Below are 19,009 nucleotides of genomic sequence, written 5' to 3'. Positions count from 1 at the left end.
GCCATGAAGCTGTCCCTTCATCTAGCCTCCATGTATCTCAGTTTCCTCCTCTGTAAAACTGACAAAATAATAGCACCCATCTTGCAGAGCTGTTGTGAGCATCAGATTAGAAACTCCCATATAATATAAGAAAAAAAATGCTTGGGCTTCCCTGGTGGCGCAGTGGTTGAAAGTCCACCTGCCGATGCAGGGGACACAGGTTCGTGCCCCAGTCCAGGAAGATCCCACATGCCACGGAGTGGCTGGGCCCGTGAGCCATGGCCGCTAAGCCTGCGCGTCCGGAGCCTGTGTTCCGCAACGGGAGAGGCCACAACAGTGAGAGGCCCACATAACGCAAAAAAAAAAAAAAAAAAAAAAAAAAAGGCTTATAAGACAACCTGTTACATATCAAAAAATATTAGCTTTTGTCATGGTTACTTTTTTGAAAGTCAAGTTAAAACCAGTATAACTAGGGCATTAATATTCAATTACAAAACAATTCTTTACCAAGGGATTAACCACAAGGTCCTTTAAATAGCAAACTTCTTTATTTAACTATGATTCAGTTTACAAAAGACTGATGCCTGCAATATTTACTAAAAAAAAAAAAAAAAATCTATTAGGCAAAACAAAGTATCTCTAAAAAATAGACGTGAACCCAAGACAGAAAGATGGGCTTCAGACAAAATGGCTTGAGAGACATTTTTATGTACAGTCTATAGGAAAGGAGATCTCCCTCTGTTCCTACCTACCGTTCTGACCTGTCTATAGGACAACATTATGTCTAGGACAGGGCTGGGGTGAAGAGCAAGGGTTTTGGAGTCAGAACTGTGTTGGACTCTCTGACCCTAGATCCACTAACTCTTTGACCTCAAGCACTTAATTTCTCTAAGCCCACATTTCCTCCCTAACAATACAAATTTACAGGGAGATTACAAAACAGAGTCACAGAGAGATTACAAAACAGAGTCACGGGCTTCCCTGGTGGCGCAGTGGTTGAGAGTCCGCCTGCCGATGCAGGGGACGTGGGTTTGTGCCCCGGTCTGGGAAGATCCCACATGCCGCGGAGCGGCTAGGCCCGTGAGCCATGGCCGCTGAGCCTGCGCGTCCGGAGCCTGTGCTCCGCAAGGGGAGAGGCCACAACAGTGAGAGGCCCGCCTACCGCAAAAAAAAAAAAAAAAAAAAAAAAAAACAGAGTCACAGGGGTGTTGAAGCTTTAACTGATAAATATACATAAGTGGTGCTTAGCTTGAGGTCTGGAGCTCAGTACTGCTATATAAACAGGTGCCTCAAGGGCAGTAATATGAAACCACACTCTTAAGTCAGGTCCAGGAAACGGCAGTCATTTAATGCGTAATGGGCCAGAAGTACCTCACTCAACCAAAACTACAGTTAATATTACAAGCACTACCTGTTCATCAATATCAGAAAGAACCTAAACTGTGCATTCAATGATCTAAAGGCTCAAAAGATTACTTCTAAACTTAGGATTCCCCAGGCTAAATGAAAATTTCAACACCTGTAGTAGTAGCATCATTTGCCAACAATATTTTACATTTATTAGCACTTTCAAATGGATTGACGTATTTGCTTATCCAAACTGTAAAGATTTTACAGATGACACACTCTCATTAAAGCATGGACACACAAACTGGGGCCAGTACAAGACCCCAGCCCAGCTCCTTGACTTCAAGGAACATGTATCTTAAATGTGACTGACTGTACCACATCCAGGGAGAGAAATGACACTGCCAAGTTTTATCTTACAGCCTTCTAGGAGAAATTCTGGCTGTGTAATCATTAAGGCCACCATATTTAGAACCAGCAATGTCCAAATATGTGAATAATGCTGCAATGAACATGGAGGTACAGGTATCTTTTCGAGTTAGTATTTTCATTTCCTACAGATAAATATCCAGAAGTGGATTGCTGGATCATATGGCAGTGCTATTTTTAATTTTTTGAGGAACCACCATACTGTTTTCCACAGTGACTATACCACCAAGAGTGCACAGGGGTTCCTTTTTTTCCACATCCTCGCCAACACTTGTGATTTCTTATCTTTTTGATAACAGCCATTCTAACAGGTATAGGTGTGAGGTGATTATCTCATTACTGTTTTGATTTGTATTTCCCTGATGATTAGTGATGTTGAGCAGCTTTTCATGTACCTGTTGGCCATCTATATGTCTTCTTTGGAAAAATGCCTATTCAGATCCTCTGCCCATTTTTTAATTGGATTGTTTGTTTTTGTTTTTTTGTTTTGCTATCAAGTTATATGAGTTCTTTATATATTTTGTATATTAACCAATCAGACATATGATTTGCTAATATTTTCTCCCAGAATATAACCGGTTAGGCAATGATAGACAAAACACCAAGCTCTGCTATAAACCAGCACACTTACATCTTTGGCACATTTTCATTTCCAGCATTCTATTTGAAATTCTGCCTGTGCAATCATTGTAGCAAAATCATAATTGGGGCAAGTAATTTCCAAATACCAATGACAATGACCAGAGTTAATCCAAGGACTCCAAGTACTCTAAAATAAGACAACAGAATATTCTCTCTGACCCAATATCTCCACCACATTTAATGATCTGTTTAAATCCCATTAGTGTTTCCCCATTTCTAAAGGATAAAGCCCATACTACTTTGTAGGACCTACATGGTCCTTCATGATCTGACTCCAACTATATCATCTCCTCTGGCTCCCAAAACGAACTCAGTGACAGTCATCCGCAACTTTTCACTATTCCCCAAAATGACCTGTTCCTTCATGCCACCCTATCTTTGTACCTACTATTCTTTTTGCCTGAAATTAATTAATTAAATCATTCATTCATTTGTTGACTATACTATGCTAGAAGCTAGATACACAGTGATAAACAAAATAACCATGATTTCTGCCCTTTTAGTCTTTTGACTGACAGACAAACAAACAAATAAGCATGTATTCATATATTAAGAAAGTGTTATGCACACAGTAAACAGGGAAGCATAACAGGGAATATCAGGAAGAGTTCTGTCTCATTGGTATAAATCAGCAAAGGCCTGTCCAAGGCAGTAAACTTTAATTTGGGACATGAAAGGTAGGAAGAAATAGCCTCAAAAAGAACCTGGGGGCAAAGTATGGCAGGCAGGGGAATAGCAGCCCAAAGGCTCTGAAGCAGGAAGGAACTTGGCATGGTCCAGAACTGGATGGAATGAAAATAAGCAAGGGATCAAGATGCAGGAGATGATTTCTCAGAAATAAGCAGGAGCAAGGTCATGAGCACTGTAAGCCTTAGAAAGGAGTTTAGATTTTATCCAAAGTGAAATGGAAAGCCACCAAAAGGTTTAGATAAGGAAACTGACATGACCTGATTTACTCTTTAAAAGAGCACTTTGGCTTCCCCATGGAGTTACTCCAGGGTACAGGTGAAGAAGGGGAGAGCAGTCAAGAGGGAAAACTGCCTGGCATTCCCCACCCAGTCAGAATGACTGTCTCGTGCTCAATTACAAATTCCACCTCCACAAGGAAACTAATTCCACCAGGTCTGACTTGACCTAATGGGTCTTCTAAATGTATCTGATTCAAAAATCTTCAAAGGCATTAAAAAAATAAATAAACTCAACAAATTTATTTATTTATTTATTTATTTATTTTTGCTGTACCCGGGCCTCTCACTGTTGTGGCCTCTCCCGTTGCGGAGCACAGGCTCCGGACACGCAGGCTCAGCGGCCATGGCTCACGGGCCTAGCCGCTCCACAGCATGCGGGATCTTCCCGGACCGGGGCACGAACCCGCGGCCCCTGCATCGGCAGGTGGACTCTCAACCACTGCGCCACCAGGGAAGCCCTCAACAAATTTATTTTTTAATTCAGCTTATCTCATCAAAAATCAAGCAATTTTTTTTTAATCTCCACAAGTTCCTTTGAAGTGGGTTGATTTGATACTGGAATGGATTTCAATAGTCCTAAGTGATTCTCTGCACCAGGAGGTAGAACACCAAAGTTGGGGGGGGAGGGGGGATTTGTGGCCTTGTGCAAGGTTGTTACAGATACAGATCCCGGAGCCAAAGTGCTTGCGTTCCAGTCTCACTACTGCCAAAAATGGTTTGGTGACCTTATCTAACCCCTCTGTGCCTTGGTTTCCTTATCTGAAAAATGGACATTAAATGAATCAATAAGTGTAAAGTGTTGAGAATAGTGCCTGGCCCTTACTGCATATAGTAAATGCTAGCTAATAACAATAACTGTAAAATAATATGGTCACACAAATTTTCCACTCACTAGCCCAAGGACCTTGGGCAAAGAACTAAAGTTTTCTGCAATCCTCAGTGGTTCCTCCCAGGTAAAATAGATATGATAATAATAGTATTTTTCTAATAGGATTGTTGACTGTTAAAGGAAATAATGTATATGCCTTAAATACAGTACCTACAATAAAGTGCTCAAAAAGCTTACCGATATTATTTTATCATTAAGTTATTAAATTATTGTGGGCAAGTTTCAAATAGGTTTGCCCATGCATGACTATAGGAATATTTTCTTTGGCCAAACTCCTGGATTCAAATCCTACCCCCTCCTTTAATAGTGGTACAACCTTGGGGAGGTTACATAGCCTCTCTAAGTAACCTCTCCAAGCTTCAGTTTCCTCATCTATATGGGAATGTATAACAGTACCTATTTTATGAGGTACTTGTCAGGATTAAATGACCTAATACAAAACTATGAAGCCCCGACACAGTAGCTGTAAGTACTCAATAAATGTAAGCTATTGTTACAATTACTATTATTCATACAGACCCTAATTTCCATTCAAAAAGAATTAAAATCTTCAGCTTCTATTTTACCTCCATTCCCTTTACCCCTCCTCTCACCCATAGCACTTGGCTTCTCTCTAAATGCTTGATAATAAACTTCCCAAAGGTAAGAGGGAAAAAAAGTCAAACACAGACTTACACAAATCTGGAAAAATATATAGTGAATTTCAATTGTTCCAATACAGAAATCTAGAGTGGTATTTGGTTTGAACGTCATTTCTCTAAGTAAGATTTTAGTATCAAGGGTCCAGGATGGGTGAGAAAGAAACAAACCCTAATTTACCAACAAGTTAGAAGTCACATGCGGAAATCTTGGCTCAGTTAAAGCAATCAACCAGGCCACTAGGGTTAAACAGCATGGCAGAATTAAATAAACATTAAACCAGCCAAGGAACAAATAATTAAGTGACATAAACCAGGGTAGGAGAGAAAGTTCTCTTAACTCCCAACTGAAAGAATGTAAAGAAAAATAAATAAGAAAACAGGCGTGGGCTTCCCTGGAGGCGCAGTGGTTGAGAATCTGCTTGCTAATGCAGGGGACACGGGTTCGAGCCCTGGTCTGGGAGGATCCCACATGCCGCAGAGCAACTAGGCCCGTGAGCCACAACTACTGAGCCTGCGCATATGGAGCCTGTGCTCCGCAACGAGAGGCCGCGATAGTGAGAGGCCCGCGCACCACGATGAAGAGTGGCCCCCGCTTGCCACAACTAGAGAAAGCCCTCGCACAGAAACAAAGACCCAACATAGCATAAATAAATAAATTAATTAATAAACTCCTACCCCCAACATCTTAAAAAAAAAAAAAAGAAAGAAAAAGAAAACAGGCATCAGGTGTCATTGGTTCGGTCATCTGCTGCTGCTGGGGAATGAATTTTCTCCGAGAACTAAATGAGAAAGAAAGGAAGACATGGTTGAGAAGGTCAGCAATAAAAGAGCGACTGATAGTAAAGTCAGCCTCTAGACCATGGCAAAGGTGTGTGGGGTGACAACCATGGGCTGTCAGGAACGCCACACCACTGATTTTATACCAGGAGTAGAAAAGACTCACATTTCCCAGAGAAGAATTCTTTCTGTTGGAATGGCTTGTATCACGGGTCTCTGCAACACAGCTTTATCTGCTTAGCAACAGAGTTCTATAAGGCTCCCCTTGTACAGGGCTGAGATGACCGTTCTTTAGACATAGTCAGCTGAACCTGGTTCTGCTGTCCGTGGGTTCTGCTGTCTTCAGGTTCTGCTGTCCGTGGGTCAAAAATATTCAAAAACACTCAAATTCCAGAAAGTTCCCAAAAGCAAGACTTGAATTTGCCTTGTGCTGGCAACTATTTACATTGTATTTACAACTAGTTACATAAATTTTACATTGTATTAATTATTATAAGTAATCTAAAGATGATTTAAAGCATATGGAAGGATGTGCATAGTCATATGCAAATACTATGCCATTTTATATAAGGGACTTGAGCATTAGATTTTACCTGTGGGGTGCTGGAACCAATCCCCAGCGGACATGTGGATACCTGGATACCAAGGGACAACTGTACTAGCTAATGATCTCTATAACACCTGAACTGGAGAGGGGCTAGGAGGCCAAAGATGAAAGGGGGGAAATCAGAAAAATGGGCTCCACAATAAACAAAGGCACAAAAATGGAGAGCCAGGAGAAAGCAAAAATTTAGAGATTTATTTTCTTTTTTATGCCAATACGAGCCTGTAAGAAGAGATTAAATCAGCAGTTTCCAATGCTTTTTGTTACTTATTAAAATCCCAAACGAGGCTATGAATCAACATTAAAAAAAATAGCTATCATCTTTCACCAGGCTTCATTTTCCCCATTCCTAATCCTTAAATAATGACTTTTAAAATATGAGACTAAATCAATAATTAAGAAAGTGAACTCTAGCACTAACGCATTAACTTCCATGACCAAAGCCAGTACAATCTGACTACAGAAGCTGTTTCCTGCACCCCCAGGGCTCCTTGTTAGCCAGCAGAGAAACAGGGGGCACAGAGTGAGAAAGGATTTGACATACAATCAGCAGAAAACAAATTCCTGGTTCATAAATCATCATAAACTGATTTTGAAACTGATTTGAAAGAAACAGAGTTTCTAGACACGCAAGAGGGATGCCACCAGTGACGGTTCATTTCAGACCCAGCCCCTTGCTGCCAGGCACAGAGCCACATGCATTTCAACACTCAAGGTGGCCTGAGTCCCATAGCATCAGAAAGCTCGGGGTTTAATGAGAACAATGGGGGCAGAAATCAAACGATTACAATGCTTAAAAAGGTAATTAGAGTGCACTTGACTTAAATTTCTAGTTAGTTTTGGTTGGGGAATACATGGGTTTGAAGCCTTCCATAACTCAGCAGCTATTTATTGAGCAGGATGTAGTACAGTAGGGCTACTTGAGGTGTGGTTGGTCCACAGATGGGCATCAACAGCGTCACCTGGGGGCTTGTTAGAAATGCATATTTTTGGACCCCAGCACAGACCTATGAAATCATAAGCTCTGGAAGCGGGGCTTAGCAATCTCTGGTGTAACAAGCCCTTCAGGGGGTCCTGGTGCAGTCCGAGTTGAGCAGCATTGTGGTCAGCTTATCTGTGAGAAGCAACAGACTTAGGGACCAAGCTTTGGAGTCTGATTCCAGTCCCACTATGTGACTTTGGGGAGTTACTTACCCCCTCTAGGCTTCAGTCTCCTCTTCCACATGGAGTGCTTGGCTCCATACCCATTAAATATCCCTGACATTCATGACATGGGGCCCCAGGTGTGAGTACCCTCACCGCCCCTGACCCTGGCTCTTACAGTCTACAGTAAGACCTTAACAGTTCAGCATAGGGGTTAACACACTTTATCTGTAAAGAGGAAGACAGTAAATATTTAAGGCTTTGCAGGCCCTACAGTCTACATGTCAACTTCTCAACTCTGCCATTACAGCATGAAAGCACACAAAGACACTAAGAAATGAATAAACATGGCTGTATTCCAGTAAAACTTTATTTAGGGATATCGATATTGGAATTTCATACATTTCACATCATTAAATCTTTTTCTTTTGATTTTTTTCAACCATTTTAGCATGCAAAACCTATTCTTAACTATATAAATATATATATATAACAGGCAACAGGCCAGATTTGGTCCAAGGGCTGTTAGTTTGCGGACCTTGGTCTAGTGTTCTTGCATATTGTTAAGCAATATGAAACAGTTTCCTCATCTGACAGATGAAAGTAATAATACCCATCCTGCAATCTTGTTGTGGGATAATAAATATCTGTAAAATATCTGACAGGCTACCTGCCAGAGAGAAGGCACTCGGCAAAGGGTACCTGCTGCCATTATTACAATGAAATGTTCATCACATGAAAAAATGCTAACACTGATTCAGGAAGACTAGGTGGAACCGGGCAGGAGTACAATGCAGAAGGACAGCCAAGCAAGACAGAGCTGCAGGTTTACAAACCCATTTGCTCTAAGCACCATTGGACATACGTCTATTAGCATATTGCTGACTTTATAGACACAAATAAACAGTCAAAAAATAAGCAAACTGGGGCTTCCCTGGTGGCGCAGTGGTTGAGAGTCCGCCTGCCGATGCAGGGGACACGGGTTCGTGCCCCGGTCCGGGAAGATCCCACATGCCACGGAGCGGCTGGACCCGTGAGCCATGGCCGCTGAGCCTGCGCGTCCGGAGCCTGTGCTCCGCAACGGGAGAAGCCACAACAGTGAGAGGCCCGCGTACCACAAAAAAAAAAAAAGCAAACTGTAGAAAGGAACTCCAATCACCTCTCTTGACTTGAAAGAAGACATGTGGTTTATTCTGGATGTCTAAATTGCTGCCATATGTGTACCTCCCTCCTAGAGCAAAGGGACTATTCAAATAAAAGTGTATAAAGTCTGTCTCTGATCTCAAAGCCTCCAGGAGTTCACATGACCACGCTGAGACCAAAGCAGCACTCTCTTGGGAGAATTCACAGCTGCTCAACATCTGGGGGGCCAATCAGGCTCAGGATATGGAAAAGCTTAGGACTCCATTTCAGATGAAATCTCAAGCATTCATCAAAGGCCCAAATGTGTATCCCTGGGTCTGGCACTCATTACTTGCTCTTCATTTGCTTTTTCTTTGGGTGCCAAGAGTCTGACGAACAGAGGTGTCCTCCCCTTCTGATCCCTACCCCGTAGGCAATCCTTTCCCCCAGGTCCCCTTACACTGTTCTCATTGCCTCTAAGTTTAGCAGTCTCTTCCGGTGCTAAGGATGACTACCTGCATGAACACGATGTCCTTCCTATACAGTAGCCACTATCCGCATTTGGCTGTCGAGCCCTTGAAACATGGCTGGTGTGACTGAGGAACCACATTTTTTATTTCATTTTATTTTCTTTAATTTACATTTAAAACCTGATACTCGATACAACTCTTGGAAAACTTTGAAGCATCTCTGGAGCAACTCAGACATGTGAATCTACTTTTTTCAACTGTACATTTTATAAAATCTAAATAAAGATCAAGTATTTGTGATGAAAATTTAGCATCCGAATTGAAATATGCTGTAATGGCAAAATATATACAGAATTTTGAAGACTCATGAAAAACGAATATAAATAGCTCATTCGTAAGTTGATATTGATTACATATTGACACGAAAATGTTTTGGATATATTGTGTTAAATAAAATGTATTACTGGGCTTCCCTGGTGGCGCAGTGGTTGGGAGTCCACCTGCCGATGCAGGGGATGCGGGTTCGTGCCCCGGTCCGGGAAGATCCCACATGCCGCGGAGCGGCTGGGCCCGTGGGACATGGCCGCTGAGCGTGCGTGTCCGGAGCCTGTGCTCCGCGGCAGGGCGCGGGGGCCACAGCGGTGAGAGGCCCGCGTTCCGCAAAAAAAACCAACAACAAATATATATATATATATATATATATCATTAGGTAAATTCTGCCTACTTCTTTTTGCTTTTTTATTTATTTATTTATTTATTTATTTATTGCTTTCTTTTTAATATGGCTCTTAGAAATGTAAAATTACCTAAGTGGCCCGCATTATATTTCTCCTGGACTGCACTGTTACAGAGCATTAAATAAAGGTATTATTGTCATTACTCAAACTCATCACAAAGCTGGAATCAGAGTCTGTGTAGCTCTGACCTCTGCAAGCCACAGTCCTCTTCCTGCCCACACCGTAGAGAACAGACCTTCTTTCCTGGTTACCACTTTCCCTGATTGGTAAGGCAAGCCCTCCACAGAGAGAGACTTTCACATCTCTTTCTTTAGTCAGGCACACGGTTGGGGCCAAGAATAACAAACAACAATACCAGGAATCGTAGCCCTGCTCTCCACAGGTGGGTATTCCACTTGTCCCAAGGAGGAGAATTGTCCCAGGACAGTCGCTTGCTCATTCCAATCCTTAAAATCTAAGATGAGCTCCACATGCACATTTTAATCGCACATTATGACTCATTCCCATGCAGGACATACACGTTTTACTTCCAATTCCCTTGTGATCATGATCTTCTCAGAGCAAGATGCAAACAGAGTTTTCATAACTGACCAAAGTTTTTATTTTGTGTCTGGTAAATGCACAGCTAATAAATTCCCTAGGAAACACAATAGCCTTTGAAATTAGAGAGAAATCCCTTCCAGAAAAGGCTTTTACATGCAAGAGTTTTCAAACCTCAGTAAATACTAAGATATGATTGAATGAATGTGGGCGCACATTTCTATTTATATTTACTATGTATATGTAGAGAAACACACTTTTTTTTTTACACAAACACTAGAATGACTTAAGTACAGGACCTCTCTTTTCCTGGCCCCTGAGCATCTCTTTAGGAGTTAACTTTCCCCCAGTCTTCCATGTACCAGAAGTTGTGAGTCTCCACCCCTCCACATCACACAGGAAATGAGAGACAGGCCTGGAGATATGGGGTGTGGGCAAAAGGCTCTCTGAAAATGTTACCTACCCCAAGGCTGCTGCTTATTGAAGTCCCTGGATGCCCTAGGCCAAGATCTTTGATTTACTGACTTTAAATCAAGTTCAAATCAGAAGCAGGGCCTACTCTTAATTCTTGAGTTGAGGAAGAAAGAAAACAACAGTGAAAGCACAGATAATCTCTTCACTGCATTTGAGCCATTTTCTTTACCTTCCTGCTGACACACCTTGACAAAGCTGCTAACAAGGAAAGGAATTAACCAATTTGGAGTTTAGCTCCTCTCCCTTTCCAGGCTCTGGTGGAAGTGCTAATTGGCAGTAAAACGCATAAAAGGTGTACATCAGAGTGGCCAGGGACCAACAGGATCTGGATAATCCATAAATTAAACAATGACCCTTTTAGTAACCAGGATCTAACTGCAGCTTTCTGTAATGGGATCCTGGTAACACTTGTAAATCTACTCTGTTCAATTAGAAAAATGCCTTTCTCCACTTTTCCCGGAATCCAGGAAATAGAGAACTCATCCAATTCCCAACCCTCAGGCATAAGCATGTGTTAAATTCTCAGAAACAGCTGAATATGTTCCTCCTGGGGAGGAGATATCATAACTTTCCCCAGTCATCTGCTGGAAAGCTTAATGGGTTCCCTCTGCTTGCCTCAAATCTAAACTTTTTTTCTCCCACCAGCCCCAAGATAGGTTTCCTTGATTCAAGCTGTTATCTAATTATTAATGATACCAATAATAGTTTTGCCACATGTGTAGAGCGCATTCTGCTTTACAAAGTGCATTCACGAACTTTATCTCTTTTGGATTCCAACACCGCCCCAGGGGGGATGCTGGCTGGGAAGCCTGAAGCTTATAGAATCTGTGGGTCTCTTTAAGAAAATGAATATAAATTATAAATACAACCATGCCAGAACCTCTTCCCAGAGCCTTGAAGGGGCCCTGAAGCTTTGCCTAAGGGTAAATCGAACTCTATCACTCCTCTCCTTCACTCCCACCTTCAAAGGGACATGGGGGTTTCTCAGGAAAGAGGGCTGTGGTCATGTGACTTGCCCAGGATCAAAAGGCTGTTAGTGTTAGAGGCAGACTTAGAACCTTCTTATTTCCCTAGTCTCTGTGGCCCCTCTATATTCTCTAGTTCCTCTGTCACAAAGGAAATTCTGAGGAAGGAACAAATAAAAATAACACAGCTAAAAGAGAGCTCCATCAGGAGATTGTTAGGAAGCTGTCTAGACTCAAAAGATGGTGAAATAAACTCAAAGCCCCTATAAACATTCACTGAATTGGCACTGAAGGTAAAATACACACTACAACACTACCCAGAGCCTGAGTCAACCCCACCTTCACCACTTACTAACCATGACCTGGGGCAAGTTAGTTTGCTTCTCGGAACCTCAGTATCTTCATTTGTAATAAAAGTTCACATGAGATGATACATGTAAAGCACTCAGCCCAGGACCCAGCCTGAACACACTAGGTGTTCAATAAAGAACAACTGTTATTGCTGCTGTTGTTCTCAATTCATCCAAAAAGCAAAGCTTGTACACAAGCAACTCATTGCCCAAAGTGTGCTAATGGAATTTGCAAAAGCACCTGCTCAGTCACAATAAGCCTAAAAATTAGGCAGGGCAGCTACTGAGACTTCAGCATTCTTTGGGCAGCAGAAAGAAATGTCATAGCAGATTTATTAAACAAAGTGCCTTGTCTATTCTACTTGCTGAGGTTATCGTAGAGTTTCAGGTTTGCAATCTGTGTACCTGTGAAGTTTCTGTGGCTTTCCAGTCTCAGTGAAGCCATATTATTTTCCAATCCTTTGAAACTTCATAGTTTGAGAACCACAAATTGTGGTGTGGATGCTGAGGTTTGTTTGTTTGTTGCTTTTGCTTTTTTTGTTTCTATTAACCCAGGGAACCGAAATGACCATGACAAAAGGTAAGTCACTCCTATACTTTTCTTCTTTCTTCTTTCCAGTCCAGGTCTCTCTTCTCCCTCCCTCTAGATTTCAAATTGGCTCCAGATTTTAGGAGAAGCCCTAACAGATCTAAAAGAAACAAACTGAGAAGGAACTTAAGGAGCAAACTAATTGATAAACTCTCATCTGCTTGCTTATGCTAGAGTGAAAAATCCACGCATGTTTAAGAAGAATTAGGCTACTCCTAGAGGAGACCAGGTTAGGTTGTTGTCTGTAAGTAGCATCTCAAAAAAAATTAAATCATTTATACATTCAACATTTAGGAAACACTTTACTGTGAGTCAGACTAGTTGCTATGGATATCAAGTTGACTAAGACAAGGTCTTTTCTGCCCCCAAGATTCAATTAGGTAACTACCAACACCGCCACTACTCATATACTCACTAGGTATACCTTTCTTCTCATTGAGTCTGTAATCTTACTTAGGGCAAGAACAGTATTCATTTACATATGCTTAGTAAACACCAGCTGATTGACCTACTAAAGGCCCCTGTGCTATATGAGTTCATAGTAAAACAAAAGAGTTGAGCTAATTTACAGTACAGGGTAATACTTGCTGCTACAGAGACAAGAACCAAACCATGGAGCCACAGAGGAAGCCTGAGGCAGGGGAAGACTTGACCACAGACGTGATGCTGAAATAGGAGTTGAAAGATAAGTTGAACTCTCTGTGGAGGAAAAGTGATAGCAGAGGGAATTTCCTGCAGAGAAAACAACATGTACAATTACAACTAATAGCTAATTATTATCAAGGACTTATTATGTGTCAGGTTCTGTTCTGTAGAAATTAGCTCATTTATTCCTCATAACCTTAAGAAGTAGGCACTATTTTTGCTCCCATTTCACAGATGAGGAAACTGAGGCTTAGAGATTTCACTGCTGGAACAGGTTGGTCTGACATCAAAGACCAGGCTTTCAATCCCTGTGCTATACTACAAAGGCACAGAGCCACAAAAGGAGGGCCTATATCTGCAGACTTGGAATTCATTTAGGTAAGTGTCTAGATCATGAGGAAGGGAGTAGTAGGTGGTGAGGCCAGATACGTGGGCAGGGGCCAGATTCTGAAGGAACTTGAATGCCAAGCTAAACAGCTGGGTTTACCCTGCAGGGCCTGGGGAGCCAAGACAAGCATTTAAGCCTACAAATGGCTTGATCAGCACTGCACTTCTGCACAATAATCTGAGAGTGATGTTGAAGATGGGCGAGATTATGAGGCGCCTGAAGGAAAGGAGGCTATTTCAAAAGACAGACAAATACTAGGCTCTGGACAAGGCAGAGGTGATAGGGATAGAGAATAATGGGCAGATTTGAGAGATTTCCTGAGACAGAATTAATGTAGTATGGTGAAGGATTAGATCTGGGGCAGTGGGGGAAAAGTAAATAAGAAGACACCAAGCCCATAACTTGATATCAACATTCATCAAATTTCCCATCAATCAAGAGCAAAGTAGAGACTTCCCCGGTGTTCCAGTGGTTAAGACTCCGTGCTTCCACTGCAGGGGCACGGGTTTGACCCCTGGTCCAGGAACTAAGGTCCCTCATGCCTTGTGGCACAGCCAAAAAAGAAAAAAAAAAAAAGGATCAATGTCATACGAGGACAGGTGACTGGTAGAGAAGATAACAGTAGCTTAGTCATGCACCTACTGTGTTATTGTCTAACTGCTTCAAGTTCCTAAGTATCATCAACCTGGCAAAACCATAATCTTCTCCAAGGCAGAAATAAGTGTCTGTGTCCACATGTTCACTCAGTTTCCATTTCAGTACTGAATCGAAAAAAAAAACCTTAATACAACTCACTAAATACGTGTTAAATATCAAAGGTATACGTGATACTGTTCTCAAAAAAGTACCTGCTGACCAAAGGTAGAAATCATAAAAGAAAATACAAACAGCTTTTATTATATAAAATACTAAAGTATCTGTAATTTATAAGAGAAGAAAAACAAATGACTTCTATAAATTTAAGCTTTATTTCACTAATAACCAAATAAATACAAATTAAATATCTTTCTTGTCTACCAAATTTCGAAGACTTTTAAAACACCCCATGGAAAGAGACTGTCCCTTGACTTGATTATTCACAATGGCACAGCTCCCCAGGAGGGCTGCCTAACCAGGAGCATGGCAAGAAATAAACCTACTAAGACCTGAGGTTGTTTTTTCTGCAGTAAACTAGCCTATCCTAACTAATGTGCAGATATTCCCATTTAACCCCTAGAATAACCCATTAAGGAATGCATGATCATCTCCATTTTAGAAACTGAGGCAGTGAAATCAAGAAACTTGCTTATGGTTACACAATTAGTAAGTGGTGGAGCCATAATTAAAATCCACATATTTCTGGCTTCAAAGCCCATGCAATGTGGAGTAAGTATGTATTCCACAATTAAATGATTATTGAGGTAATCATTATTCTGTTATGAGAACCAGCTCTACACATGGGCAGAATGGGCCCTTACCATGCACAATACCTTGAGGGGATATTCTGTATGCCCCAAAAGACCACCATTTGCTGCCATGGTATAGGCTCCTCTTCTTAGCTAGTCAAAGGTTCCTATTTAGGGTCACTATTGTTTAGGCAATAATGATACTTTAATCAACCTCTTTGTATCTCGGGATAATAAGATCTACCTCAAAAATCTGCTGAGAAGAGTAGATTTTGCCCACAGAATAAAGGTGACCCTGACTCAAAAGTTATCCTTCTAAAACACAAGCTTCATCACAGTAAATCATATTCAGTCTTCAAAACACAGCTCCAATATCATAAGTAGGAACCCTATCCTGATTATCCAATTAGAGGGTTCATTGCTTTCTCCCTCCATGCTTCTGTTATGCCTTCCACAGACCTATTATTCTTCACATTGTAACACATTCATTTACTTTTCTATCCCCCTTACTATACTGTAAGCAAATGGAGAATGGAGTCAATGGCTTATGCATCTTGTGATACCAACACCAATATGGCAGAAAATATTTCATTAAAAACAACAACAGTATATCATTTTACCCTCACAAAACCTTATCAGGCATTCTACAACTTGGGCAAATTGAGGTTGCAAGTTGCAGTGACTGTCTAAAATCATATGCAGGAGACCAAGCTTGCACTGAATCCAGGTCTCTGGACTCTCCACTCCACCATGCATGGCCTTTCAAAGACAAGGGGAAAAAGCCCACCAGAGGCCATCAAGACCATCATTGCACAAAGGTACTTTGTTTCTCAAAGGTGGTAAGGACTCTGAATAGTATTAGGGCATCTTAGAAAGTCATCACCTGGGAAAGTACGGGGGACAGAGTTAAAATATAAAGAAGGTTGGCAGATCTGGGTCTAAGTCCAGGCTCACTCTGTCCTTAACCCTGTTCCCTTGGGCAAACCTCTTAAGCTCGGGAGCCTCAGCTTCCTCATCTGTAAAATGCGGTTTTAAACAATGATACTCACCTTACAGGGTTTGGTGTAAGACCAAGAGTTATATTATATGAAACGGGCTGAGGATATAGTAAAGATTAATTAAATTGTAGTTATTATTATATGTGAGGAAAAAATAGCACCTATTGAATGCCTGTGCCACAAAGTATTTTTCAAATCTTATATTATTTCATCCCCACAGCAACCCTGTGGAGTATTACAACCCTGAGGTGCTATTACTTTAATTTTATATTGAGGAAACTGAGACTCAGAGACATTTAAGTAGCTTATCCAAGGTCATGCAGGTAGCACTTGGCAGAGCCTGCATTCAGACCAAGGTCTTTCTGAGTCCAAAGCCTTTGCTCTTTGCAGTTTACCTGTCTGCACCCCAGATTAGTTTCAGGGGAAAAAAAATAAAGGAGGAATCAGATATGCCCCAAATGTCTGAGGTCAGTGTGAGGGGCTGGAAAGGGAAGGAATGGTTGGATCAGATTCATTTGTAGCTTGGGATGCATATTAAAAATGTTTGGAACATGTGCAAGATGAGGCAGGGGAGAAATCAAAAGGGAAGAAGACAGCCAACAATAAATGTCACGCTCCTCAACTTCTCTTTCAGTTAATAACACAATAAATAGTAGAGATGACTCATCTTCATATTTCAGTCCTTGGGCTAGGAGTCTCCAAGGTAAAAATCCCATATTGTAATACCAAGGTATTATTTTCTCTTGATCTTGATACCATTATGTCCCAGAAAATGTTCTGAAACCAAACAAAGGAAGTTCAGAAAAATCACAGGAAATACCTCATCTCCTTTACTCTAAGAAATGGAAACAAACTCTACTAGGTTAGTCTCTTACTTGCATCATTAACACCAAGGCATGTTGGAAGAGGATTCAGGTAACTAATACAGCAGTAGATGGCTTCAAATCATCCTACAGAAAAGCAAATGCTCTTTCACAATAGCACAACCAAAAAACTTGATTTCTGGTGTTTTCCTCTGTCACACACAGCTCTCCCAAACTCGGAACAAATAGGCCTTTGCGTTCCCAGTCAAGGCCCAGGAAACTTTCATGCTGTGAATGTTTTTGATTCATGCAGTCAGGTTAGGCACGAGTAGAAGCAGTAGTCAGACAAACCAACAAACAAACAAACAAACTCCCTATGGAATAAAAAGTTCTCAAGTGAGGCACTTGTACCAAGTTCCACCACCTGATGCCACAAGAACCCAGAAAGATGCTCAGTCCAGGCTAAGAACACACTTGGAGAAAGAAAACTCAACAAAGAAGGGGTGGCTGAACAGACTCTGATAGGGAGTGAAATAATTTTGTCTGTTTATGAGCAAAAGGAAGGTTTGTCTGTTTAAATTTATAAGCAAAAGGAAGGCTTGAAATTCTCTACTAATAAATACACCCTCTTGTGAACTTTTCCGAAGTAGAACTAACAGCATACAGAGTTAGCAGATCTCACAGAAAACTCATTCCTAAGGGACTACCTGTAAACTCTGAAGTTTCTATCTTCATACGATCAAATGTTCGGTAGAACTCCCTCTGCACACTCTCACCCCCATTCAAAGCGCTACGCCCCTCAGCACCAATAACCCATGTCCAGCCTTTCCTTTTCTCTGCGTGGCCCCAGAAAGGCCTCAGGCAACAGAGCCGCGGGACTCGCGGGCGCACCCCTCCCCTCCCTGCCATCCCCATTATTCGGCACACAGCCGTGCTCTCCCCTGGAGCCAACAGTCTGCAGCTCCTTCAATGCAGGCGCGAGAAGCAGGAATGGTCGGAAGAGAAGCCGTGCCAGCTGCATGTTTCAGAATCTCCCTCCCTATGCATTTGCCAAACGAACAAAAAGAAAATCAACGCCAGGAAAAGACAACTGAGATGAGGATGCCGTGGGACCGCGGCTGGCTCCACGCCTCTTAGCAGCAAGAGGCTGCCCAACCACGCGTCCAAGCCATAGATGCGAGTCGTTACCTTCAGGATGCAGGCCATGGCGCTCCGCCGGCCCTCCTGCCACCGAGCAGCGGGGCTCCTGGGTCAGGGGCAGTCCAGGCGACAGGCTGGAGGCTGGTACCGCTGCAGGACCGCTCCAACCCACATTCCCGCAGATCCAAATAAGGGGACCGCGGTGAGAGCTGCGCGGGCACTGGCCCCGCCCCCCGAGTCGTGGGCCCGCCCCCGGCCCCGTCCACTGGCTGGCGACCCGCGGGACCCCGCCCCCCAGGTCACGTGCCATCCCGGGCGCCGGCGGCTGCCCCTCGGTGCTTGCTACTTTTTCTTTTCTCTTTTTTTTTCTGTAAACGTTCTGTCGTTCATTGTATATAAAGTCGCCCAACAGCAGGCAGGGATCTAGGTCCCGCTGGGAAGAGAAAGTGGCCTTTTCTTCTCCTCGATTCGGTCTCCCCTAACAGATCAGCGAACTCCTAGCAGACACTTCACACTTTTTAATTCAGTGGGTTTGGAATCACCCCTCCACAGGCTTTGGGTACAAAAGTACCCAAAGGATTCTTCAAAAATAGCAAATAAGGGGGTTTCCCTGGTGGCGCAGTGGTTGAACGTCCCCCTGCCGATTCAGGGGACGCGGGTTCGTGCCCCGGTCCGGGAAGATCCTACATGCCGCGGAGCGGCTGGGCCCGTGAGCCATGGCCGCTGAGCCTGCGCGTCCGGAGCCTGTGCTCCGGCAACGGGAGAGGCCCGCGTACTGGGGAAAAAAAAAAAAAAAAAAAGGGAGCACAAATACCTATCCTTGAAAGATGCCGTGAGCCGTATACTGTGTATGATATATTTTGTTTGTAAGTAAACACACACATAAATGTATGTGTGTGTATATATAATGCATTGCTCTTTCCTGCTTTAAGCTTATGTTTGTGAAAAAATGTGTGTATACATAAATATACTGTAAATAGCATA

At 42.4% G+C, this 19,009-nt stretch overlaps 1 protein-coding gene across 1 annotated transcript in view; it reads right to left on the bottom strand.

The window, feature by feature from the left end:
• The window catches only part of ST6GALNAC3 (ST6 N-acetylgalactosaminide alpha-2,6-sialyltransferase 3), a 557,193-nt gene extending 539,002 nt beyond the window's left edge, over positions 1-18,191 (bottom strand). Inside the window, exon 1 of the mRNA XM_060084618.1 lies at positions 18,074-18,191. Coding sequence (XP_059940601.1) covers positions 18,074-18,091 — 18 coding nt within the window. The 5' untranslated portion in view covers positions 18,092-18,191. The remainder of the gene's footprint in view (positions 1-18,073) is intronic.
• Positions 18,192-19,009: the final 818 nt, after the last annotated feature.

This window comes from Mesoplodon densirostris, chromosome 2 (assembly GCF_025265405.1).
Source record: "Mesoplodon densirostris isolate mMesDen1 chromosome 2, mMesDen1 primary haplotype, whole genome shotgun sequence".
In the NCBI taxonomy this organism is placed as follows: domain Eukaryota; kingdom Metazoa; phylum Chordata; class Mammalia; order Artiodactyla; family Ziphiidae; genus Mesoplodon; species Mesoplodon densirostris.
The sequence above is the reverse complement of the archived record's forward strand: the minus strand, read 5'-3'. Positions and strand labels throughout refer to the sequence as shown.